The 26585-nt window shown below is 39.6% G+C and overlaps 3 protein-coding genes across 3 annotated transcripts in view; 2 read left to right on the plus strand and 1 right to left on the minus strand.

The window, feature by feature from the left end:
* Positions 1-23377, minus strand: part of Rim (Rab3 interacting molecule) — a 49230-nt gene extending 25853 nt beyond the window's left edge. The window contains 8 exon segments of the mRNA XM_086839281.1: positions 9483-9954; positions 9956-10075; positions 10180-10590; positions 10657-10782; positions 12698-12902; positions 13004-14069; positions 21189-21416; positions 22808-23377. Of these exon segments, the coding sequence (XP_086695407.1) occupies positions 9483-9954; positions 9956-10075; positions 10180-10590; positions 10657-10782; positions 12698-12902; positions 13004-13113 (1444 nt within the window). The 5' untranslated portion in view covers positions 13114-14069; positions 21189-21416; positions 22808-23377.
* Positions 11020-11720, plus strand: LOC110191259 (uncharacterized). Its single transcript, XM_020962050.2, has one exon. It carries the CDS (start codon positions 11152-11154, stop codon positions 11488-11490), a length of 339 nt encoding a protein of 112 aa, XP_020817709.1. The 5' UTR covers positions 11020-11151; the 3' UTR covers positions 11491-11720.
* On the plus strand, positions 17149-17427 carry LOC110191436 (uncharacterized). Its single transcript, XM_020962299.1, has 2 exons — positions 17149-17203; positions 17267-17427. The coding sequence occupies exons 1-2, from the start codon at positions 17149-17151 to the stop codon at positions 17425-17427; spliced, it is 216 nt and encodes a 71-aa protein (XP_020817958.1).
* Positions 23378-26585: the final 3208 nt, after the last annotated feature.

The raw sequence follows: 26585 nt of genomic DNA on the forward strand, positions 1-26585 counted from the left end.
GAAAATAAAAAGAATGAACCAAAAAAAAATTACATAAAGACAGCAGCGACAAACCAGACCTAAGCGATAACAATGTAAACAAAGGAAGGCACGAAAGTAAAACAAAGCAAAAGTAAAGTAAATTATTTGAGAAAACCACACGCACAATCTGCAAATAGGGTTGGGGTTTTTGGGTTTTTTTTATGGGATGTGTGTATATGGATGGGTTGGAAGAGAGGTGGGTGAAAGTGAAAGGCGCAAAAGACCAAGAAAAGAAAGCAAAAATCAATAATGTACACAAAAAACACGGTCATTTCTGTCCCTTGGCGACCTTTCTTATGGTTGTTATTGTTGCTGCCAGCCTGCCCTTGTTGTTGATTTTGTTGTTGATGTTGTTGTTATTGTTGTTGATTTTGTTGTTATTGATGTTGATTTTGTTGTTGATGTTGTTATTGTTGTTGCTTCTTGTGTAAAGGCTGCGCACAATCATCGCATTGTGCAACACACAAAGAAAATGAAAAATCAAACAAATTTTACATCCATGCACAGGGAAAATCAATTTTGAACATGATCATATTAAAATGTAAGTAAGAGAAATGTATCCTAGTTTTAACTATCAACTTGCTTTGATTTGTGAAGATATATCATGGTATTGTTATTTACAGTTTCTTATACCGCTTTTATTACAAATAATGCAACTAAATTTACTCAAAATGTAACTAATGATAAAAGGGCTAGGAGTGTTTAGAAAGTTATTTATAATCACATTAAATTTATAATCATAATTACATCAAGACTTTCCTTTATTGACATTTTATTGTAGCGCAGAAAGAGATTGTAAACATTATTTGACTTGTCTGTAATTTTATCAATTTATTTATTTTCATATTATAAATAATGCATAATACATTTATTATATACAAAATTATTTATATTATTAAAAGCAATAATCTAATATAATTTAAAATCAAATCCCTATGCTAAATTAAAATATCCGAATCAAATATATAAGTCCAAACTTAACTTCTCAAAGCAAATAAGTTTATTTAAAGTGTATATATTGTCCTGTTTATTTTATAACTGAAAGTAAAGTATACAGCTATTCTTTTTGTTTTCAAATCTGATACATTTATTTATTTATTTATGTTTTGTATATAGATCAATAAATCAGAAACAAAACAAAAAGTTCCATTCAAAAGATTTCAAACAAAAACGAAATGCAATCAGTTTGCAACTGGGAAAACCAACGAGTCAAAGACAAGATGCCAATTTTGTTTGATCCTGTATTATTCTTGTCCCAGTGTGTCCGTGTGTGTATGTTGGTTTGTGAGTGTGAGCCGCTGCTTCCTGTTTTTATATTTTTGGCCATAAATTCAAGCCAGTTCGGTTGACAGGCATCGGGAGGAAAGACAGGAGGATTTTTGGAATGGGCAGGAGTCGGTATAATGGGCGTTGGGCTGGCAAAAGGACACTAAAATCATCATCATCATTGGCACACCGAGAGTGGGAGAAAGAGAGATAGATAGAAGGAACGATGGAGAGAAGAAAGGGAGAGGGATATATGGAAGAAACGGGAGAGGCTGTCGTAGCTTGTTCTATTTTTAAACCAACGCTCACACACACACCGACAGACGCAGGCGCATAAATAGCACACAAATGGCCGCAAACAGGCACACAAACAGCCACTGGCACCCGCACGCACGCACACTCACACACTCAAGAGAGCATAAGCGGCCCACACACACACACACACACACACACACGCACTTTCTGCGTGGGCCAGCCGCAATGTTCGCATTAATGTCACTCATACGCACAGTTGCACATGCAAACAAACAAGGAGCCATGCCACGCACAACATCAACGTCAACTGGTGTTGGTCAACGATTTAATTAAATTCAACCCATTCCCCACAGATCCTCCACCAGCTGGTGGTCGCATTTTAAAATAGCCAAACACACCAGTATGCCATACATCCTCACGCACTCTCGCACACACACACCCAAGCAGGTGTGTGCGGTCTATATTTACTTATTCACAGCCTGGTTGCCCATATGCGACACATTTCGCGTTGATGTTGTGGTTGCCATTTCACTTAGCACACACACACCCCCTATTGATTTTCTGTGTGTGTTTAATCGAAAATGTAATTCATTTCACAAATTTCGTTGCATACGTCCAGGCGCCTAATCGCGTGGGAATTCTCCTCAGGGTTTGACACAAAACACACACATAACATATTGCATCCGCATAAATATTGCGACCAAAACACTGAAGCTGTAACATGTAACTAACACCAAGAGCATCTAAATTGCAATGCATTTTTGTTGCTAAGTGACATGGAATTTAAATGAAGTTTTAGAGTCGGAAAACCAGTCTATGTTGAGTTACTTTTAGATTTTAATGCTTGCATAAAGTTTATATTTACCAAATATAAATTGGAAACGTATCAAATTAATTGAGAGCCAATTAAAATCTTTAAAACGTTGAGATACTAGTGATTTATAACTAAAATATGAATAATTGTTGAAAGATATCAAAGGAAAGTATAAAATATGTTCTATGTATATTTCCAGCTTTTTAATTGTATTATTCAATGCCAGGAAAAGTCTGTCCTGTCTAGTAAATTTAACTGAAAATAATAATTTACTTCCTAGAGAATAATATTCTTATTACAACGTTTCCAAGAGAATACCAAAACTTTTGGCTGGTGACCAAAATTTGGATTTTTTTTTTGCTACTCTTGTTACTGATTGTTTCTGCAGGATTTGAATTTTTCCTTCTCGAATTTTTTTTTGGCACTTGCCAAAATCTTTTTGTATGCTATAAGCATTTCTGTATGTCAGCTGCTAATCTATTTGCATTTTGCATTTAAATATTCCACATTTTGGCTGTCTAAGCATTTTGGTTTCTGCGATTCTGAATGTGTTTCGTGAAAGTGAGTGTGTGTTGGTTGGTTTTTGTTCTTGTTTGTGGCTGTTGTGGGTGCAATTCAAGAGAAGCTTCACTAACTCCACACTAATTCCAACTGACACTCACCTTAAACTCGGCTTTTGTTCAGTGAATTTTGTTAAATTCAGTTAGTTAATTAGTTTGATTTTGATTCAAATTTCATTTGTTTTTTAGATTTTCAGTTCACTTATTTGGGTAGGTTTTTGTTTTTGTTGTTGAATTCCGGCTTAGAACGTTGCCTAATTTGCTGTACAAATTGGAGGGCATGTTAGCCACACAGGACAGAACCAGCACCTCCCACCACCCACTCAACCACCCCCCTGTTTCAGAGATTGCGTGGCAGTACAGTAAACAAATCGAGCGTTTTCCTTCCACCTGCTCTACACAATAAAAACAACAACAAAAAAGGAACGTAGGTGAAAAGGCAAGCAACAAACAAAAATAAAACAATAATATTAAGTTGCTACTGCTGCCTCGGCTTTTTCTTGTCGCCGAGAGTGAGGTGAGGTGAGGTAAGGGTGCTCCCTTCAACGTGTGGTGGAAGGTGGATTCGTCGTTCTTGGTGGTTCAGTGGGTGGTTCCGGGCCTCGTGTGGTGACTGGTGGCTGTGGGTGAAGGTGTGGGCGTGAGTGAGGTCGAGTGGCTGGCCATATGCAAGGAGCGTCCGCTGGGCGCCACAATTTGCGCAGTGTTTTGTGTCGTCGATTGACTGATTCAAAAGCAAAATTTTGCCTTGGTTTTGCTTATGGCCAATTAGGCAGACAGATTTAAAGGGGTTTCAAGGTCATCTCGCATACCTTAACAATTATTTTCCCAACACTTTATGATTTTTGAGCACTTTTTTTTAATCTGTTTTTAACTTTAATTCAGCTTAACTCCCGCTGCAACTTAATTAGCCTTGGCTGCTGCTAATTCTCAATGCCAAGACCTCAATTATCCATGCTTCATGGCCAATTAAGTGCAGTTTTTCTTCCTGTTCTTTTTTGTCCCGTTAACCGACGCCGCTTTCACCACTTTCTCTGCACTTTTTCACTTTCTCCGACAGACAGGCTTCGCTTCATTTTCGGGGATTGTACCAAAATTTTGCCACCAAGGTTATTTTTAAAACTCGACATTCACATTTCACAGAGTTTGGCTTTGGCATTTCCCTTCATTTCACTCACTCAGCCAGGTGCCTTTTCCTGGCCGTATTTCGTTAGCGTGGATTTTCCGTATCCGATTTTCCAGCACTGTGTTATTTTTTGCTTTTCCTTTATATTTATTTTATTTTTGATTCCTTTTGCTTTCTTGTTTTTTTTTTTTTTGCGAGACACGTGCGAAAGGCGCGAGAACGACCGCCGCGGCTGTTTACTCGCGTTTAAAGTTCATCGAAAACTAATTTCGTTTCGATTTCATAAAAAATCTCAATGGAATTTTCGCTTTACGCTGCCATTCGCTTTCCCTTGCGCCTACTCTCTCTCGCCTGTTGTTGTCGTTGTTGTCACTGTTGTTGCTGGAGCCTACAACATTTCCAATAACAATGTTACACGGCGGCTTGTTGTTGCCGCCACTTTCCCATGGCGCTTCCAGTGCCGAACTAAAAATAAAGTTAAGCGCGTGGCCAACACCGCTGCCAACGTAGACGCCGGCGTCGCAGCCAGCAGCGATAACATTGACAGCTGCTGCTGCTTCTGCTGCTTCTGCTGGTTCTGCTGCTGCTGTTGCCCACATTCCACCATTCCACCCCCGCCCCTTGCCACCCAACGCCATCTTTGGGGTCAGCGGGTTGCATCCATTTCCCTTAACCCTATGGTTGGCCATGGTTACAAAATTGGCAGCCATTTTGATTTACATATTGGTGAACATTTTTAAATAAAAATGTTGTGTGTAGGATATGCTTTCTTTTTCCTAAATTATTTTATAATCTTTAAATAATATTTTAAAATTAAAGGTGGTACTTTTTTTTAACATAAAAGAAGCTGGGAAAATAAGGTTTTTAATACTGATTACTATTCATTGATGTGCTTTGTCTTTGGGGAAAGTTAATTAACTTGCTTAAGGATTGATTTTAATAATCATAAATTAAGGCTCAATTAAATATCTAGGAAATAAACTTAAGCAGGTTTCTCCAACAATTCTTATTTAAAATTAAATACTAAAAATTTCCCTAAACCATTTCATTGAAAATACTTTCAAGCATAGATTAAAAACAAAGAATCCAAAGAAAAACATAGAATTCCCTTCATTAATTCCCAAGGAAAGTAAATATTTTACTTAAATCATATATGCTGGCCTACAAGGGGTTAAGTGTGGTGTGTATGTGAGTGTGTTGGTGTGTGTGTTGGTGTTTGTGTTTGCCACCTTCAAGGCGAATCTCCCGCAAAGTCAACGTGTTTGTCTTTGCCTTCCAGCCAATAGGGGGCGGGGTGGTGGTCAGTGGGCGTCCCAGGGTGAGGGGTGTGCGGTGAGTGGGTGGTGCGGCGCGTGCTGGATGCGGAAAGGCAACCAACTGCTGTCGCTGCTGCTGCAAGTGCAAGTGCAAGTGCATTAGTTGTAGTTGCTGGCAGGACGAGTAGTAAAGACCATGACGCTGCACAAGACCGAAATGCGATGCACTGAATGAAGTGACGTCGCCTGCAGGGCAAACCGAAGAACCAAGTGGCGTCCGATTGCAAAAAGGATTCAAAAGTGGCTAACGTGACGCAGATCGAAGCGTTTTGTGGTGGTTATTAAAAAGAGTTTAAGAGTTTGGGTTCTGATTGAAGGTTTAAGCTTTAAGGGTTAACTTAAACAAGTTAAAATCAAAAAAGTACGACAGATATATTTTAACATATCTTTTACCTCTGATTTAAATTGGTATTTCATGAAAATATATAATATTGGAATGTTAAGATTACTCTCTAGAACTCAAAATATTTAAAGCCTTTACCCCAAGAATAGAAATCTCATGGTTTTAAACCTAAACTATATTTTGTAAATCTTTTGAAAGAAAGTACACATTTAAGAAAACCCCAAATTTAACTCCATGACTTTAATTTTATTTAGAAAACCTCCTCAGTTAGTAAAGTGTTCTTTAAAAAAGAACACAATAGTAATTTTAAGAGGTTAATTTTCCACAAAACACAACACGGATACGCTCCCATTTTTGGAGGGTTTACGCGCGCTTCTCGACAGCGTCAGCTGCTCTTCCATCCGCCGCCCAGCTCCAACACCACCCACAGCAATGGAAAACCCTAAAAAGGTGGACGAAGGATGCAGTAGGACAGGGGGAAATTACAGCGCATGCGTGCTGCTCTGGCACACTGGTGTGTGGGAATTTTCCAGGCCACAATACGTTTGGATGAGAAATTCCAACGCATGACGTCTGGGGGAAACGCTGTGAGCATTGTGAACTGGCAAACAATGTGGTGAATTTGGTGTTTGGCGCGGCTGTGGTGTGTAGCAGGTGCAGCTGCACCTGAACAGGATCCACACACAGTCCACACACAGTCCACACACAGTCCACCATCTCCCGCACTTTCTTTGTTTCCCGCGAGACTTTCACTTGCCACCGTTTCCGTTTCCGTTTCGGAGTCGTTTTCGATTTCCTTTATCACTAGGTTGCATTTTAGCATTTAATTTATGAGATGCTGCAGAGTGTGACCCTGTGGCACACTAGATCACCCCACACACACGCTGTGGCCAGCAGCTGATACTGACACACAGGACGGGGGGTCAAAGTTGAAATCAATAATTATTATATGCAAGTTTGTCGGGAAATTGAAAATGACAGTTGGAGTTTTGCGGGGCAAGTGCAACATGCTTGCCAGAAACTTGCGCGCTAATGTGCAGCAATAAAAAATTTAAATCACCAAGCGCCGCATGTTGCACTGCCACCAAGGCAATCACTGAGAGAAATTGGAACTCACTTTGGTATTTTAAATGCCGAACAGAAAAGAACTAAAGATTTTAGGTTATTAAAGGTTTTTGTTTTTGATTTTTGTAGAATTTCTTAGAATTAAAAGATCCATTTTGTTTTAAAGATTTCATAATTCCAAAAGTATACAAACTACACATTAGTTTCAGCAAAGATAGCTAATTATATAATTAAAGAGTAACTATTGAAGCCTTCTAACAGCCAGTCGAAAATATTTTCTGAAATACAGAAAAGTCCCGAAAGTTCCATTAACTTTTATTTTGGAAGCATAAAATCCTTATCTCAGTTTTCAAATATGAATGACACAATATTCTTTAAATTCTTCAAGTAAATTCAGGACACTTTCTCTGACTTGGAATATATACTCAATCAATGATCGATGCAATTTGGGGCTAATTTTCCCCGGTGCATGCTAGAAAAAAAATTGTGGCAGAAAAGCAGCAAGTGCCAACAAGAAACTTTCTAATTAGGATAATAAATTTGCCAGCATCGCACTTGACAACGTCGCCGGGCATCTCTCAAAACATGAAGAGCAGAAGGAAACCCTTCCCACCCTACCTCTCCTCTCTATATATTTGAAAAATCCCACCCACACCCGTCCTTCTTTCATGAGGCAAGTGCAGCTGCTTGGCCAACTTCTTGATGTTTTGTGGTGGCTGCCAAAAAGGGAAAAGCTGCTTGGCCTGCCGCCTCCTTCCTCCTTCCTTTATGTGCATTTTCTTGTTCTTTTTGCCCTGCTGCGTTTTCCTGATGGAAAATGTGTTTTCGGGTCAGCTGTGCAACCTTCCTGCCTTGCACTGGCATATAATTTATGCTGATTGCATTTAACGGCCAGCGACGAAGTATGCAGCGTCCAGAAGTGCGCACTTTTCGCGGTTGCCTCTTTTCGGGCCCCCCTCTTTCTGTAAACAATTTATTTTTATTTTCCGCCATTTCCTCGGCACCTTCGCGTCGGGGTTTTCCACACCGCTTTTGCGTCGAAGCCCCTCTTCAGATTTTCCCAACCATTCGCTGGCTGTTGTCGAGCGTCGAGTCAAGTGCCTCCGAGATAAGCGCATCGAAATGTTTCCGCTACAAAGCATTCGCCTTTCGCATTCTCTATACCCTTTCAATGGACACAATATGCTTGGCTTTCAGCTGGTTTTCATGCTTTAAATTCTCAGATATAATTAAGCAGAAATTTGTGGAAAAGTTCTCTATTCTTGGACGGAATTAATTAATTGCAGAGAATTTTGTGTGCACAAAGGTAAACTTAGTTACAGTTTCCTAGTATTTTTACTGGGTTCTATATTTACAGCAAAGGTATTACATTTTCGGGTTTCCCAAGTTTGTTTCCTTTGTACGATTGCCTCCATTTTTAGCCACCGCACGTGTGTGTGTGTGTGTGTGTGTGTGCAATTATGTGTGTGTAGGTGTAGTGGTGTGTATATGGTCCTTTTCTATTTTTGTGTAAGCCCCGGCATGCAAGTTGCATTTTTCCTTTTGTAGGAAAAATATTTGGAAAAACTTTTGCGGTTTAGACATCTGAAGTTTCATTTTGGGGGCACAATTTTATGTTTTTCATTGCTGAGATTTAGATCTGGCTTAGGAATAGGAATAGGTATATATAAAAACTTTGAGAAAACTAAGCATAAAAGTAATAGTAATAAATCATATATATTCTTGATCAGCATTTAAAGCGGCATCGATTTAGCCATCTTATAAAGAAAAAAAAATGGTACAAATTTTTTCAAAATGTTATACATCGTCAAAATTGTCAAAAATTTAAAAAAATGAATATGTAGATTTATTAACTTATTAAAAACTAGCATAGGAAAACCTTCCGAATTGAAATTAATGCTTTCTTGGCTTAGCTAAGAGTTTTTAAAATTTTTGATTTGTGGACGAAATTGCCATCAAAAAATTGCAATAAACATCGGTTCAAAATATGCAACGCATATCCAATTCGATTCTATAATGCATTTGAAAACTTTAATGATAAACTTGGGCTTCCCAAATTTAGTTTCCTTTCATACTTTTATAAATATGTCTTATCCAATCTCTCCTGTTGATACATACCCCATTAATCTTAATTCAAACTTATGACCTTATTGTAAGCTTAAAGTTAACTTAATGGATGAGTTTGATAGAAATTGAAAATTAAATATTTACACCGATAAAAGAAACACAGAAATGTGAGGCAAACACAAAGTTAAAAGACTTTTGATTTGGTTTGGAAAAAACATCAAATATTGGATCTCAAGAGGGAGCCAAAGAAAAAGACAACGCACCAATGTGAGACAAGAGAGTGCTACATTTTCGAGAGGATTATTCATTGCTTTTTTTTGTTGTTAAGGACTTGGGTTTTTTTTTTTAATATTTTCGAGCGAGCGAGTCAAAGAGAGAGCTTACAGAGAGCGAGATAGAGAGATAGTTAATCGTTGGAAAATTTAATTCGGATTTGGATTTGGATTGGGGCATTGCCTTGCGGGACATTGAGATTGGAAGAGATGGAAGCGATAGAGATAGACGGTAGGTAGAGAGGTGAGTCGGAGAGGAGAGACAGAGGATCGCTCAGGTGTAGTCTGAGCGGGATAGAGCAGAGATAGATAGATCGAGCGAGAGCGAGACAGAGGGAGAAAGATGGATGCAAATTGGACAAAACGTCTCAACTCACCATCATAGTCCGATCCAGCGGTAACCGTGGCTCCTGCTCCCGCCGCCTGAGCCTGAGCGGCCATCATCTGGTGCTGGAACTCCTCCTCGGAGCTGCTGAAGGATCTCTGCTGCGTCGAGGCGTACTGTGATCCTGCCAACGCTCGACGTTGCTGCTGCTGTTGCTGCTGGCTATAGGCACCGGTATCCATTGCATGACCGCCGCTGATGGTCAGGTTGCGGGTCAGCGGCGGCGGCTTCTGGTAACTCCCCATCGGGGACTGTGACTGGGACATCTGCTGGCCATGATGCTGATGCTGGTGCTGATGCTGATGCTGGGGCATCTGATGATGCTGCTGCTGCGGCTGATGATGCACCTGCGCCTGGTAGGATTGCTGCTGTGGCGGCTGCCTGCCTCCAAATTGCTGCGAGTGCTGTTGAGGATGTTGCTGCGGCGACTGGCGATGCTGCTGCTGTTGCATGAGATGTTGCTGCGACTTGCTGCTGGTGCTGCTGTTGTTGATGTTGCATCTGTGACTGCGATGCATGCGGCTGCTGCACCTGACTGGGATGCGCCAGATGGGGATGCTGCCTCATCAGGCCGTCCAGCTCGCCCTAAAAATATGGAATGAACATGAATTAGTTAATAATTACTTATAAATTCATTGAATTAGAAAACTTTACTAAAGTTAGAGATAGTATTAAAGCAAAATATATACCTGATAGTAGCTTGGATCCTCCTCGGGATAACCACCCCCCGATCTCTGCTGCCCCTGCTGCTGCATTCCGTATCCTTGCTGTGCCTGCTGCGGATTCATCTGCTGCATGCGTGCACGCTGCTGTTGCTGCATCTGCTGCTGGTGATGCTGCATCTGCTGTTGCTGCTGCTGCTGCTGGTGCGGATGCTGATGCGGATGCTGGCCGGGACTCATCATGGGATCCATGCCACTGTCCGAGGCCGACATCCGGCGGTTCGTGGGCTGCTCCTGTTGCGAGTACTGACGCCTTAGCATACTGCCCGCCCTTTGCATGGGCAGGTTTTCCTTTTCGGCGGCACTGCGAGTTCTTTCCAACTTGGGTCGCTTGTCCGTGGTGTCCCGTGGATCCACAATGGCCTGCTGGGAGATGTCCTGCCGAAAAGAAATATATATATAGATTAAGCTGGATGACTGGAGATCCGATAAGTTGGTACTTACACTACTCCCATCCGGCTCGATGCGTCGGATGAAACCATCTTGTTGGGCTGCCGTCTTGTTAATCCATTGACCAGTCTTTGACAACAGCTCCTGCTTCTTGCGACACAGAATGCATACCCAAATAACCTGAAAGATTATAGGAATTGTAGAGTTAGAATACAGACTTATATCAATGAAGTCTTTAGCAGAAGGTATCTACCCTGTGAAACACCTATCGCCTTGCGAAATAACCCCATCAAAACGGCAACCCTATCGAATCGAAAGTAAAAACTATAAAATCTCTCTAGGGATTTACGTGTCACGAACAAAATCCAAACTGCATCAAGATACCTGGGAGTCATGTGTCACTTTGGATAGTCACCCTTTAGCTGTGTGTCAAACGAATCCCATTGAGTACCGAGTCAATCACTAGATTATAGTTCCGACACTCTTCTGGGAATTTACACCGACACACATTTGCTACGGTTTCAAATTCACCGAGAGAGAGAGGTTAGCATGGACATCGAACTGAGGAATCGCATGGCCCAAGTCGAACAGGACCTTTTGGCGGTTATTGAAGAATCCGAACGGAGATTGGAAGCTAGACGAATAATACCGACATTTCCATGGCATGTCAGACCCACGCTGCTCTATCTATTCATGCAACTGTTTGCGGTGCTGGGGAGGAACGTCTGTGTGACCACCTACGTGGAGCGTGGATGGAACGAGTACTTTGCCGGCTTCTCCAATGCGTATATGCTGGAGATTCCCGCACGGGATGGCCGAAGGATGGTTGGATACCGCTGGCTCTCCATGTCGCTAATATTCCGCGCATCCAGATCCACACCGTTTTAGGGAAGATGATGCCTTGCCGTGAAGTGAATTCCATTCCATGGTTTTCATTTTCTCTGCAAGCTTGTGAGTGTGTGTGTGTGACATTTTGGCAGAAGTTCAACGGAAAAACGTTTGGCAGCACGACCAGAAAATGATAAGCCCGAATAGCGCAAAAGAAAAAGAAAACGAGTGAACACAGACAACGAAACGGTTCACTGGGTTAAATAAAAATTGAACAGAACAGAAAAAAAGAGGAAAATCAAATGTGTAATTGAAATGCAATGCACTGCAAGGGAAGGCGGGGGTACAGGGGAGTCAAAGGAGGTAGCTTCCTTCAATGCCAGCAATCAATATCCGGTTACCAAGGCTATTACTTAAGGTATCCCCGGATGAGATGGTAAGGTGGATGAAGGACGTTTTCTTTTCTTTTTTATTGGTTAAAGTTATCCAAAGCAGACTTATTAATTTAAAACTTAATTACGCTGCCTGTGTTAGTCATCTTGAGTTTGACATTGACTTTGAAAAGGAATTTAATAGATGATTAAACCAATAAAATTGCACAGTGTTGCACTTGGTTACTGTGGGAATATTTAAATATGTTGCATGGTGTTTCCTCCTCCTAGTTCTTTTAAGGAAATGCCATAATAATCGGAACGAGAACTAAAATATTACCCACAACGAATAAGAAAAAGGGTTTTGAATCGTAAGCTCGCTTTTTATATATATCCTTGACCCCCAGACATTGGTTGGGAACCAGAAATTATTTGTAAGTTATGAGTGTGAATTTGAGAGGCGCCAGAATGGAAGATAGATACGATATATTATACTCCTCCTCCCACTCGCACAATTATCCAACTCTCAATGGTGGACACCAAGGCGACAATGGCACTTATTTATTACGCGATGCTTTACGCGTCACTGGGGACAGTTGGCAACAAGCTTCTATGTCTATTGGCGATGTGGCAATGGGGCGTATGAGTGATGGCTGCTTAGTCAAGCGGCTGTCGTGCCGTGCCGCCAGCAATATTGGCGTCAGCCTTTGGCACCAGCGTTGTTCTATTTGTCAATGAGCGGAAAATGAGCGCATCACCCTTAAAAAAAGAAACCATTTTCCCGCTGTCACGCGCGGAGCCACGAACACGGACCTAAGCCTGATGCCAGGACTCACACACACTCAAGAGCTAGAGCTCCTAGCTAGAGTGCTGTCAGGTGGATCGTATCCACTCACCTTGTTGCTGCGAAGCGTCACCTTGCCACCGCAACGGGCGCAGCAGCGTATGTTGCAGTAGTGGCAAATGTGGCCAACACCGTCGGCAAACTTGGTCTTAAGGCATATGTGACAGGTGGCATCCAGCTCAACGCCGGCCTTCTTCTGTTGCTCGGAACGTTGCCTGATTTGCATTTCCAGCGTGACCACTTCGTCCTGTTTTCGCCTGCAAAAGGGATTAAGGGTTTATTGTAAATTCAAGTAACAAGTGCATGAATATTTTTATGGTTGTGATTAATCCGTATTTAAATAATAGTGATTGCTTACCGCATGATCTCATTTTGCTTCTCCTCCTCCTGCTTCTGCCGCATGAGGACATTCTCGATTTGCATCCGCTCATGGGGCGTTAGGTGCGACAGATCGGGCATCTCGTCCATGGCTCTGGTCTGGGTGAGTCCTTCCTTTGGTGGAGTCTTTGTGGTCCTGATCGAGGTTCGTTGACGTTTTTTTTTTGGGGCTTTCAGCTAGCTTAAGCCGCTCGCTCTATCTAGTGATTTTTCGTCTTTAGTAAACTTTGGTTGGTAATATTTATAGAAATTGTTTGTTTGTTTTACGTTTTAGGTTAGATTTAAAGCTTTTCTTTTGGGGGAATTCGATAAGTTTTTGTAGAGCGCAGTTGTTTAGCAATATTTATAAATACTTTATGTTATTACATATTATTATTTATTATTACTTGGATTATATTAAACCATTCTGATAGAAAATCACAGAGCAAATTTCAAAATGTGTTATGGTTTCCGTTTTTTGTTACTTTTGTAATGAACTTCTTTTGTTGGTTTTCTCTTTGTAGACTTTTTTGGGAAATTCGTTGAAAATTGTTCGCAATGCACCTCGTCGTTCTCTGTGTCCGTCGGTTTAATGTTTTATATGTTTTATGTGCCGGCTGTTTTATACAGAGTGAGTGTGTGTGTTGTGTTGTTGTGGTTCATGTCTGTGTGTGTGTGGTTGTGTGTGTGTGTGCCTGCCCTCTGACCCCTTTTTGCCGGCGACTTTCTTATTGTGCACGAGGTCTCTGTGTGTGTCGTTTCCTTCCTTCTTTTGTTTAGACTTTTGTATTTCTTTGGCTGAATGCAAATTTGAGTGGAAAATTCGTTTCTGGTTTTTGTTTCATTTTTCCACCGCTCTGTATCGTTGTCGGGTCTTTGTTGTTGTTTCTAATTGCTGCTGTTGTTGTTGCTGCTGCAGCCTTTGCCAAGATAGTTTCGTCCTTTGTTGCCGACGTTTTAGCTGCCTCATGCGTTGCGGCGCCATTTTTTTTGTATGTCGAGATCCTTTCCAAATTACAGGCCACTCGTTTTAAAGGGAGTTTTTTTTAATCTCCTCTAGCTTAACACTGCAAAGGGGATATAAAAAACAAGGAAATTGTTTATATTATTTTTATGCATTGTACTTGTAAGCGGTCCAAACATTTTTTTTTAAATAACACTTTCTGTATCAATTTTATAATAGGTTTTATATAGTTTTAACTTTTAATTTGCTGCATATCAATTCATTTAAGCTTAACTAAAGGCACTTCACTTCCATTACAGCTGAACAATTTAATTAAACTTCGTAAACCAAATGCAATGTGGAATTAAAAAATAAAAACAACAAAAAAAACGATGTCAGGAGGAAATGAGAATTTTAACGAGATGAGCAGGACGAGCAAAAGCAGGCATAGAATGGGGAGGTCCTTAGAGTCCTGCTGGGGTGGCCAGTATCTGGCCGCAATGCAAACATATGTAACTGTATTTATGGCCATCAACGTGCCAGGGCAAACAACCAGCCCGCAAAAACCAGGCAGGTCCTTAGTGAGATGGACAGGACGACGGACGAAGGGTAGAAGGGTAATGCAAAGGGGAGGAGCTTGGGGGCATTGCGGTTGACACGGTGACGCACGTACAAAATGCGAAAATATATACGAGGCCAGGCACACACACTCGGAAAAAATATAGATAAGAAATCCAAGCATTTGATACGGCAAAGGAGGCATTCATTTTCTTAATTATAATTTAATTTAAAAGTGTAGAAAACCAAGTATTTAATCAGCTGCCTCAAGTCTTACAATGTCTTTGCTTTATAAGAAATTACCTATCAATATCAATACTCTCTATAAAAATCTCTCAGTGTTCACGCACAAAGCGGAGATTGCCTACTCAGACGGAAGAGCGTACAGGAATTGCGGAAAAATGAGAGGGGTTGTCATTTATGTATATAGAAAAGACTGCAGGATGCAACCGGAAGGCGACACTTCACTTTCCCGAGGGGGTTCCGCAAGAGGCTTTCAGTCGCCTCATTTCCTCCGGCTGAAAAGGCGTTCAAAATTAGCATTCAATGGCCCAGGAAGCAATCCACGCCATCGTAATTAAAAGCCATCAAGCTGCTTTCGAAAAAATAAAGCCAGCCAGATGCCCGACAGATAGGCGACTTAGCCAGGATATCGACCTTAAATATTAATAGGCCAGGATATCGACCTTTAATCCCATTTCAAAAGTAGAACCAGCAACCAAGGCTTTTGCAATTTAGAAGTTAAAGAACCAAAGAGCTCACTGCTGCATTAGAAGCAGTGAGGTCCTTTTAGAACATATTGCAGGAGCTGTGTGATTGCATGAATATTGCAGCAAACGAAGGCAGGTCAGAGATGGTGTATCCTCGGATCACTGAGAAGAATTTCGCGTCACACTTTTAATCAGTGTGAACTCGGGAGATATTAAAATCCAAGTCGGAACATCAACTACATGCTAAATGCGATTGATTTCTCTCATGAATGTAAATTTATTGCTGCTTTATGGCGCTGCTGCCGTTGCTGTCTGTGTCGAATCCTTAGGGCATACACACAAGCACGCACACAAAGGACACACAGAAGTTCGCACATTCTACAGAGAGAGAAATATAATTAAAAACTGATATAATAAGTATATATATAATATATAACTTTGCAATGCAGTGAAGGAGTTATTTCTGACCCTATAAAGTAGGAACATATAATCTTGATCAGCATCAAAAGCCGAGTCGATCTATATATATTTGTTTTTTCTGTTTCTATGTAACCAACTTTCTAGTTTTTAAGCTGAATCTGAATAAAACTTAACAGATACTCTTCTATATATTCTTTTTAGCATGTAAATTAGAACAGGCTGTGTAGAAAAATCAAATTATAACTTTGCTGGCTTTCAACATATTTTCATCTACTTTGAGACTTATGATTTTAGAATAATAATTTAAATTTTAAGAAAATCGAACAATTATATCATATAGCTGCCATATAAATGATCCAGAAATTTATAGAAAAAGGAAATATTTTATTTTGCGACTTATTCCAATCGGAACTTAAAGGGCGAGCTTGAAGGCTTTTGGGTTTTCATTACACATTTACTTTAGTAAAATAAATCGTTATTCCCAGGTGAGAGGCCAAAAATTGGGAGAACAAAGCAAACGCTGGCTTTGTTTTGCAATATCGGGAAGAGAGTGGGGAGGAGAGAGGGAGAGTGAGAGAGTGCCCCTCTCTCTATATAGCGCCGCTCCCCGCTTACGCTCTTCTTAAGTTCTTATCTCTAAGATCTCGCTTATCTCTGATATTCCCATAATGACTTCAAGTTTCTTTGCATTTTGCATTTGCTTTCGCCTAGTTCGGTCGATAATTTTACAGCGCGTTCGATAAAAGTGTGAAAAGTTGGGAAAACGGTCGGAAAATCGTTTTCGTTGGTGATATTAGCGTAATATGTGGCCCGTTGTGAAATACCAGCCCTGCAAAGGTTTTGGAACAGGAACAATGTGCGAAATTCCTCTGGCCTCGACTGTATTCAGTGTAAAGCTTTGTGAATTAACTCAAAGAAGAAGACGAAGAAGAGCTTTCATGCTTGAACCCGAGACGAACGACAGAGTGAGTAAGAAGATCATCTTTTTTTCTTGACCTATGCTTTGATATGGGCTTTCTAGTGCCTGAACTTTCCCATTAGGTTTTATATTTATGATAACAGCAATTGAAAATTGAATGTTAACAAATGAATCTTTTATGCACTTTCATGGGTACTATGTAGATCATAAAATGCGTAGATCGTAAGCTGCTCCCATGGGTAATATAAATGTAGATCCTAAAATGCGATCCACATTGGTGGACTGAAAGCTGTAGAAATTGGAACAAGTGGAAGTTAAAATATATTTAATATAAAATATATAAAATATTCTTATTTTTGAAATCTGTTCGCTTTCAAAATATATCTTTTATTATTATTGGTTACTGATTTTTGTGAGGTCTGAAGTCAAAACTTGATTATTACTTTTATAAATTGTATTTTTGAAAAATTCTTAATGTGAAACACAATAGTGTAACTCATTTTCGTTCAGTGCCTTGGCCAGCCCCTCTTGGCCTATAACTTATGTAGTTCAAGCGAGATAAAATCCAGCTTCCATGGTGTTTATGGGCCTGCTTTATGCTGCCATCCACAGAGGTCCTCCGGCGATGGCGTATATCGTGTATAGTATCTTGTTTCTGGTGTGTCCTGTGCTCCTTCTCCTCATGAATTGATAATGCAGCAGTTGCAGCAGGAGGCGATGCCATGGCCTGCAACTACGGCGCCAACATGCCATGCAAAATTGATGGTTGCGTTGGGTGGGTTGTGTGCGGTGGGCTTAAGTGGCTGCTTTATGGGATGGCAAGCAATGGGAGCGAGCGGGACATGGCTTGGCCGGACCGGAAATCAATCTTCTGAGCTCTTCAATCAATGGCTCGTTTTTATTTTGGTCATTTAATGACTTTTGTTTGCTTTACTTTTCGGAAAAATTCCCAAAGTAGGGCCAAAAATCAGCATATTAAGAGAGCAGGACTAACAATTCACCACGAAACTCCTCTCGGTGCGCGCGCTTGCCATTAAATCCTTGAGAGCGCAATTCCTTAAAATTTCCCCACTATAATTTCCCTGCCGCCTGCCTCGGAGCAGATGGAAATTTCATGCGCTGACCGCGCGAACTCAGCGAACAACAACAACAACAGCAATAAGAGCAATTACTGAAACAACAAAGAAAAAAGAGCAGCAAATAGAAAACCCCAAAGCATGGCAGAGGAAAAATTTATCAGGCACAAGGATGAATTATAATAATGAAAAATCCAGGGGGGGTGGTGCGGTGAGCGGTGAGCGGGAAATTCTGCATTCCTTGTCCACTGGCCAAGGTTACTGCACATTACGCATACGCCCCGCAGGCCAACAGTGGGTTCTGGCTCACAAATGTGAAAGTTCACTGCCAGCTACCTACCAGCTGTCAAATGCAGGCCGTTACCATTGCCATTGCCGCCTGCCCAGCTGATAATTGACACTTTCAATTAGCCATCGCAATCACTGCCAGAGAGACGGCATCAACAACAACAACAACAATGTGCCCAGCGGCAAGGAAACCTCATCGGAAATGCATTTGAAATGCTCGAAAAAAAGAGGTCGGTGCACAGCGACACAGGAAAGCCATAAAGCAAAAGGTCAGAATGCTAAATGCTTGGCCACAGTCAAAAATAATGTAAATTAAAGGCTAGGTAACCAGAGTTGAGTATGGCTTGCTAAATTTAGGCCAAGAAAGGTGAGCAAAAACAATGCACACTAGTTAGTATATATTCATAACAAAACCAAAGAGATAAAGAGGGTCAGCAGGTATTCCTTTGAGACCTTTTAGGCAAAAAGATAATATTATAATTATTAATCATACATTTAAGATAGTTGGTCAAATATTTACTTTCCTTTAAAACGGACGATTTCTTCTCTCTTTACCTTGTATTCAAAACCACTTTATCCCTTCCTGATTTTTATACTATATGTTTTTACCTTTAAAGCTTAGTTTGCACACATCAGGATCAGGTGTATATTATTATTCTTTGACAGGGTCAGAAAAGACCAGTTCTGGTAAAAAAGAGCTTATCCTACAAGAGTATGAAAATGGCGTAAATAGTTTTTGTTCCCATAAATTCTCCTGTGCTCAGTTGTGTGCCATAAAGAATCCTTTTTCAATCTTTCTCTTCCGTGGAATTCCAATTACCCAATTCGCAGAAACATCTTCTTTACCTCCCTTTTTCCTACATATTATCACTTGCACTTTAAATTTTAAACCCTTTACGGTTTGGTTGACTTGCACTTAATATTATTAAGCAAAAGGGAAAAGTTTCAACTGGTCGTCGGTTGGGAACTGGGTCATTTATCAACTGACATCACCTGTCAACGGGGGGTTTATAATGTTGGACCCGTGACGTCACCCTCCCCCCGCTGAGATCGCTCGAAATTTATGCAGATAACTGAATTTTCGCGGCGTCAGCCATTTTCAATGACGGGTGCAATGGACTTTCCATACTTCTGAGCACACAGACACTCATAAACACACTCGACTCGACTCGACTCGAATGGAGCCATAAAAGAAAACGTGGCCAAGTTGCCATTTGTTGTTGCAGCCAAAAAAAAAACTATAAACGAGGCAATGACTTGGTGACTTTTTGCGTTGGCCTGCCAAAAAGGCGGCCTATCAGAACGGGCTTCCCCGCCGGCCTGACTAATGACCATTTTACATTCGCTGGCCATTGCCTGGCCAGCGTGGTTGATTCATGGCTATTTTGCCCAGCCAGTAATTACAATTATTCATTCATTCATTCATTCATTCATTTTAGTCGTAGTTGGCCATTGACTCGAGTGGCAGGGATGTGGGTCCTTCCTGAACGAAGGGAAGCTGGAACAATGCCACTGTCCCCGTTTTGCCTTGTTCAACTTTTTTTGTTTTCAATTGCGCGCACAATTTCCATGCAATTAACGGCAAACAAATGCGAACGACAAAACACTGGCAAAAACTTGTCAATGGTGGAGAAATGTCTAAAAGTTGGTCCCCTAAAACACAGAGACTGCATATGTGAGGGGGCGAGAGGAAACTGGCCAAAGGGCGAGCCATGACATCGAAGCATAAAAAGCAATCTTATGCACCCATTGACCCCCAGCCAGAGGATGTTGAGGGTGGGAAAGGGGGGGCGGTGTCAATGGATAGTTGTTTCAATGATGTCCAACGAGCCGCCTACACACACGCCCCCTTATAGCCATGCAACAAAGCAATACAGCTATGGGCAAAATGGCAGCACATAGTTTCGAAAAAGAAGCAAAAACTAAATTGTTACAGCTGTCTTTTACAAATAATTTTACATTTTATCTTTTTTTTGGGAGTTACAACATGGCAAATTATCTCTAATATTCTTTTTTCTAAATTTTCTCAAATTTTGCACTTGTGCTTGTATAATTCCCAAATAGTTCTAACATTCCTAGAATGAAGTGACGGCTGCTGCCCAACTCTGAGTCGAGTATGTGATGCAGAAGTTGCAATTAATAGTTCCTTAATTATTGTACATAGTTAATTAGTTTAAGATAAATAACCCTTAAATTTCCATTGTTTTACGATCAAATAAATATCCATACAACCATGATAAATCTTTCTAGATTTGAAGAAATTTCTTTCCTAATTATAGCACTCAAAAGGATTATAAGTCCATAATTTATAAGTTTAAAAATGCTTGGCCTCGGATGCAAAAACAAAATAGTGCCAAAATTAATTTAAAAACAAACACAGAAAAAGTTTTCGAAATGAATGAATGATTAATGTTCTTTTTTTTGCTAAGATTTAAATATCTACATCATGATTTTTCGTTAAAATAAATACAATTACGAGTCGAATGTCAACAAATATCTGGCTTAAAACTTCAGGAAATTAAAATTGTATCAACAATGCATCTTTATATATAAAATAATTATATTTATTGACTTAAAATAAGTTCATAAAATTTCTCACACATTCTTATTTGTTTAATGAAAATAGAAATTACAAATTTTCCTTGACTTTTCCTATTATTGTTCCCCCTGTTGTTTACCAACTGTTCAACTGCTTGCTATTACTCATACGCCTCGTGTGCATTGTCAAACATTTATGACGTCCATTTTGGTTCGCTTGGCGAGTGTTTATTCGAATGTGGGTGCTTGTGTCGTCATTACTATCAATTGTCTATGTGGCCAAGGGTCCGACAAATACCACCACCCACATACCCCTCCGTTGCCTAGTGACGTTTGCCATTTGCCATTTGCCAACTGAGACAAGTCGAAAGGAAAATCGATTCCCACTGGCTGCCTGTTGCTGCCGTTGTCGCAGTAATTGTTGCTGGTGTTGTAACAAGCATACCTTTTAATTAAATTTAACGCCCATCGATGGCGCAACCACCCACGGCCGCCCACGATTCATTATGCCCAGTAAACAGAGCAGTGGCAACAAAAGGAAATCAAATAAAATAGGAGAGAAGAAAAGAACAACAAAAAATAAAAGTAATGAAAGGAGAAAAACCAGGGAAATTTGCTCTCTATATTATGGCAATTTCTTTGGCCATTGTTTGGGGCAACTGTTGTTGCAAATTAGTTTGTAGTTTTAACTAGGAACATACATATTTCTTTGTTTATTTAAGGACTTGACTTACATGCATTCCTCTATCAATTTATGGTTATTGTGTAAACGGCGTTGTTTGTTGATTCGTTGTTAGGATTGTTAGCTTATTTTCTTCAAGTTTCCGATTATTATTAATCATATAGAAAACGTTGTTTAAGTGTATTCTTCCTTAGTTAGTCGGATTTGTGTGTTTATTTTGCTATATACAAGGCTTTCGGTTGATTTTCATACAATATTATACTTTTAATAAACTTGAAAACTGCTTAAAAGAGAGATTTAGTTATTATAACTCACTGTATTAATTATTTCGCGTTTAACACTTGCGCGTCTCTCTCGGTTTTTTGTTGTTTCTCTAACGAGCTTCGCTTGGCGTCTAAGTGTAAAGTTGAAGTTGAGTTGTAATTATGTTGCATGCTGCCTTCATTGTTGTAACACACACACACACACACACACAAAGAGAGAGGGAGAGACTGAGCGGAGACTGACTGAGAGAGGACACTGCAGCTGACGGTAAATACTGGGATGTTATCGCCAATACTGGGTTTTCACTCACTCAACGGAAATCAAAGGCCAACTAGGGTTAGCCATATTAAGCATACGCACCGTTGTACTTGAACTTTTATTTAAGCTTTCTGTGGTTTTCCTGTTTACTCTTTGCTTTGTTTTAATCGGTTTTTTTTCTCATTAGTTTTTTAGTTATTTATTTTGTTGCATTTCTTTTCTTGATTGTTAATGGTGAACTTTGGTCTCTTTTTACTCCAACTCTCCCTAGCTCTCTTGCTCAAGTTCTTTGGTATTTCTAGTTAATCAAATTTAAATTTATTAATTTATTATGAATGTATATACATGAAAAATAAAAATGTCTGTCAAGGCTTTACCTAAACATTTCTTAGTAGCTTCAGCGCATAAATAATTCCATATTAATCATACGCCGTGGTGTACCTGAAACCAACTAAAAACTTTTCTCTTGATTATTTATTGACTTGAAATTCTTGGCTTTTTTGTTGTTATTTTTTTGTGTTTCTTTTGTATTCTATGAGTAAGCTTTAACTACTGACAGTTTTCTATTAAATTTGTATTTAAAATGAAGACTTTCCTTTCCCATTTTTCCGTGTTTGTGTTAAAAAATAAACATGCAATTAATTAATCTTTGTTGAATCTACTGTTTTTTGTTTTGGAGCTTGTGAAAAATCTGAGCCAGGCATTTGCTTAATGAAATTTTCCTGCAGCTCAAGGATAAAGGACACCAGTTAACAGCTCTCTCTCTCTGTGTGCGTGTGTGTCTGTGTGTGTTGCTTTATTTTTCTGCATATTTAATGCGTTCATCCGCACCGAGTGTCGTGGCTAAAGCGGGGCGGGGAGTGCGAGCGAGAGGGCAGCGCGAGATCACGGCCAACAGCACAACAAAGGAGCGAGCACAAGGCACAGGGGGTGGTGAGGGGGCGAGGGGGCTCGGAGCGAAGAGAGCAGAGAGCGAGGAGAGTTTTTTTTTTATTTTTTGGGTGGGATTGCGTGGCGTTGTGTGTACAGAAAAAAGCAGCAAGCAGCAGCGCACGAACAGCGAGGAGAAAAAAAACTGATGAAGGAAAACTGAAGACCGTAGAATTTTTTATCTTGGAAAAGCCCAGGGAAAATACACGAATTTCTTACACTTTATACACTTTTCTTTAGATTTTGTTGGTTTCGATTTTGGATTGGTTTTGCAGCGGATTTTGTTGTGGTCATTAGCATTAAATCACAATTGGTTTGCACTTAGATTTTATGTAGATTTGTGTGTGTATAACATAGGCAAATATATATATATATATATATATGTGTGTGTGTATATATAGTATATATATCTCTAAGTATGCAGCATTCCATATGCGCAAAATAATTTTCCGTTTAGCGAACTCATTTTCATTTGTTTTTGTCAAAAATTGTTGCTGTTGTTGTTGCTGGCGTATAGAGCCCGATGTATGTTGTTGTTGGTGTTGTTAATGTTGGTGTTGCTGCTGCTGCTGCTACTGCAAAACAACAACAGCTAAAGGGAAAGCGGCGACAACGACGACAACAACAACGACAACCACAACGACAACGACGACGACGACGACGGATGCGACGACGGCAACGACATCACGACGACACGACAACGACTGAAAACTGGACCCGCAGCTGGAGCTGGAAAAAGCTGAGAAAAGCTGAGTAAAACCGAGAGCTGATATAGAGCCCACCTACATCAGGAATTCGCTTCGATTGTCGTCAGCAGTTCAGGAATTTCTCTCTCGCTATCCCCTTTTTCATGCTCTCTCATTAGCGCTCACTCTCTCTCCCTCTCTCTCTTTCTCTATGGGGCTATATAGCCCCCCTCCCCCCACAATTCGTGGTGAATTGTTAGGGGAGTTGTTAAGCAGGCTTGGGGGAGCATGGCACATGTTTCTCTCAGTGTTATGAGTGGCTTTTCATATTTCATGTGCAATTTTAACACCTACTACAAACTAACTGCTCTAATAAATGTGTGTGTGTGTGTGTGTACGAGCGTGTGTGACTTTAGCTCCACCCTTTGACTACCCCAAAAACCGCCCCATGGGGGCATAACATGCTCATATAGTTGTTTTGGGCAAACATTAAGCAGCAACATCGTGTTGCATATTCATAAAACTCAACTCTTGGCGCTCGTTTGTATTCACAGAGATGTGTGTTGGTGCCCCGTCGCTTTCGTTGCCAAAAAAAAAAGAAAACAATTTTTCAATGCATTTTCCCAAAACGGAAGGATGAAAAAGGGAGGGGATGCAGTCAAGCCAAATTGGAACGAATCACTTTTTATTGCATACTTTTGCGGGTCGGGCACGTGATGCGGAGGGAAAAGTGATATTGCTTGATTGAAAATAAGACGAGCTTAATGGGTCTTAAAAAATGAAAAATTTACTTAATGTGGGTGAAATTTAAAATATGAATTTTATCTTATATATATCTTTTTGGTTTTTATTTTTTATAGATCTCGTTTGAGTTGAAAAACAAGACATTCATCATTAGCATAATCATTTCCTTAAATAACTTTTTGCTTTTGTTGCATGTGTGCATATAATATGTACATATATTAAAAGTATTTATTTAATCCCATTTGTTATGTCTTAATAAAATGATTTAAATATCCATAAATTTGGTTTTAAAAGTACTTAGTTCTTAGTTAAAGTTTATATAAACATTCACATATTCATCATAAACTTAATCTGCGCCTTTCTTCCACACTTGCCTTGAAATACTTGCCCTTCTTTATTACTTCTCTTTCTCAAAAGTTATGTGGCTTTTTAAATCCGTATAAATCAAATTTATATTTAGATACTCAACGCTCGACCTTAACGCATCACGTGCTTGTCAAAAAATATCCAAGACACAAAGCCTGCCGCAATTCCTTCTCTCCTGTTGCATATTTGACTTGAGTTGTCGTTTGCTGCTTTTGGGTTTATCTGTCAGCTTATCGCAGCCATCATGAGATTTTGGCGTAAATTGTCAGAGCCACTCCAAACCGGCTTTCCATTCCATTCCATTCCTCCCCCACCATTTTCAGCTGCCATGCATTTCCTTTATGCTGCTGAAAAACAACAGAGAGAAAAAAATTTTGTAAAAAAACACTTGAAATGTATAACTTTAATTAAATATAAACTAGTTGAATATAAAGCCAATGATTTTAATTAAATTGGTAATTAAAACGTGGAGTAAAATAATATAATAATTCATTTAGTGAAAAAGTAAGGTTTATAATAAAATCCATAATTTTTAGGAGTATTGTAAGGCAATATAAGCAAAGGAAGGATAGCAGAGATTATTCGCAGCTGAAAATTAGAAAGAAGGAAAGGTTAAGTAAAATATTATGCATATATCTATGAAAAATATGTATTCATAATATATGAAATGCATATTTTCTACCCAATTAAAATAAATGCCTATAATAGTTAATTTAATTAGAGAATTAAAATTTAGTAATATTGCGATTTATCAAAGACGCAAGAGTGTTTTGATTTATGTTTTGGTGTGATTTTATATATTATGAAATTGTCCACCTATAATTTCTTTATATATTCTTACCAATCATTCTTTTCTGTGTAAGGCAGTGGAGTACAAAGGAATAAACGGGTCTCTGGCTGTCGAAACTTTTAGTCCATTGCTGATAGCCTGCTCACGTGCAACGACTTGCCACAGACACACACACATACACACACTTGCCAAAACACCCACACATTCCCAAAACACACACACACACACAAAGGGGAGCTATTGGATTTCCGGCGGAGATGAGAGAACTCTCCGTAGGCGGGTGAAGCGGCTGGCGGAGTCTGGGAGAGCCGGGAGCTGTTTTTCTTTGCCTCCAGCATTTTTGCGATGTTGCCGCTTAGATTGTGTGTGTGTGTGAGTTTGTGTGATTCGGGGGACGGCTGACGTCATTGAGCTTTATATTGATTTTCATTTTAACCGAAAAAAGAAGCAGGAATATACTTGGGCTAGGACGAAGGGCAGGAAGGCCAACAGATGTCAGCCAAGAAGCGACGAGAAGCGCAATTAAAGAGAGAAAGATTGGGAGGGCAAACTTCGACTTGTCAGTAAATGATATGAGTTGGCAAGAGTGAAACTTCAACGTAAATAAAAACCCCATCAGACACAAGTCAATGTATAATCGTGTAATTTAATTTATTGTTTGCACTTGGCTCGGCTGCGTAATAAGGATGTTTATTCAACAGAAGTTGAACACATAGATATATACATATATAGACCGATGTATTTTGATTTTTCTATTATTGTTTGGCAAACAATCGTTATGGCTGATTTCGTTATTCGGTCGGTCTCCCCTTATGGCAGCTATCGGAAATTAGGATTATTTGCATAGGAAATTACGAAAGAGTTGGTTGTGGCAGTGTAAATATTTAAATAGAGGCAAATTATTATTATCACTAGTTATATTGGAAATGAAAAATAAGACAGCAAAGGGGGAGAAGGAAATTGTAGTTTAAAGGGAAGACAGAACAATGATTGTTGTTTAATAAAAGGGTATTTAATATTCTTTGTGTTTCAGTTTTATAAATTAACATTTCATTTTGTAAGGGGTATTTATTATATATTAATAGAAAATATCCTACTACTGTATTTTTGTAATATTAATAATAATGAGGTACAATGATTTGTTGTTTGCTTTAATGAATGAAGTTTGTTTCCTGATGCTTTATTTTTTGCAAGTTAATCTAATTTGTGTATGCAAAAAAAATAAATTGAATTAAAAAAGATATTAGGCATTTGAATATAACAAAATAATATATTTATATGTTTTAAAATTAATTAAGACATGGAATAGTGTTTCCTGTCCTCCCCTGCAATGGGCTATTAGCTGGTGGTCAATTTTATAAGGGTTTAAAAATAGACAAGAATAAATACCATTTTCAAAATAATGTCCTTT

Source organism: Drosophila serrata, unplaced genomic scaffold (assembly GCF_035046125.1).
Source record: "Drosophila serrata isolate PLE 108 unplaced genomic scaffold, ASM3504612v1 contig_364, whole genome shotgun sequence".
Taxonomy (NCBI): domain Eukaryota; kingdom Metazoa; phylum Arthropoda; class Insecta; order Diptera; family Drosophilidae; genus Drosophila; species Drosophila serrata.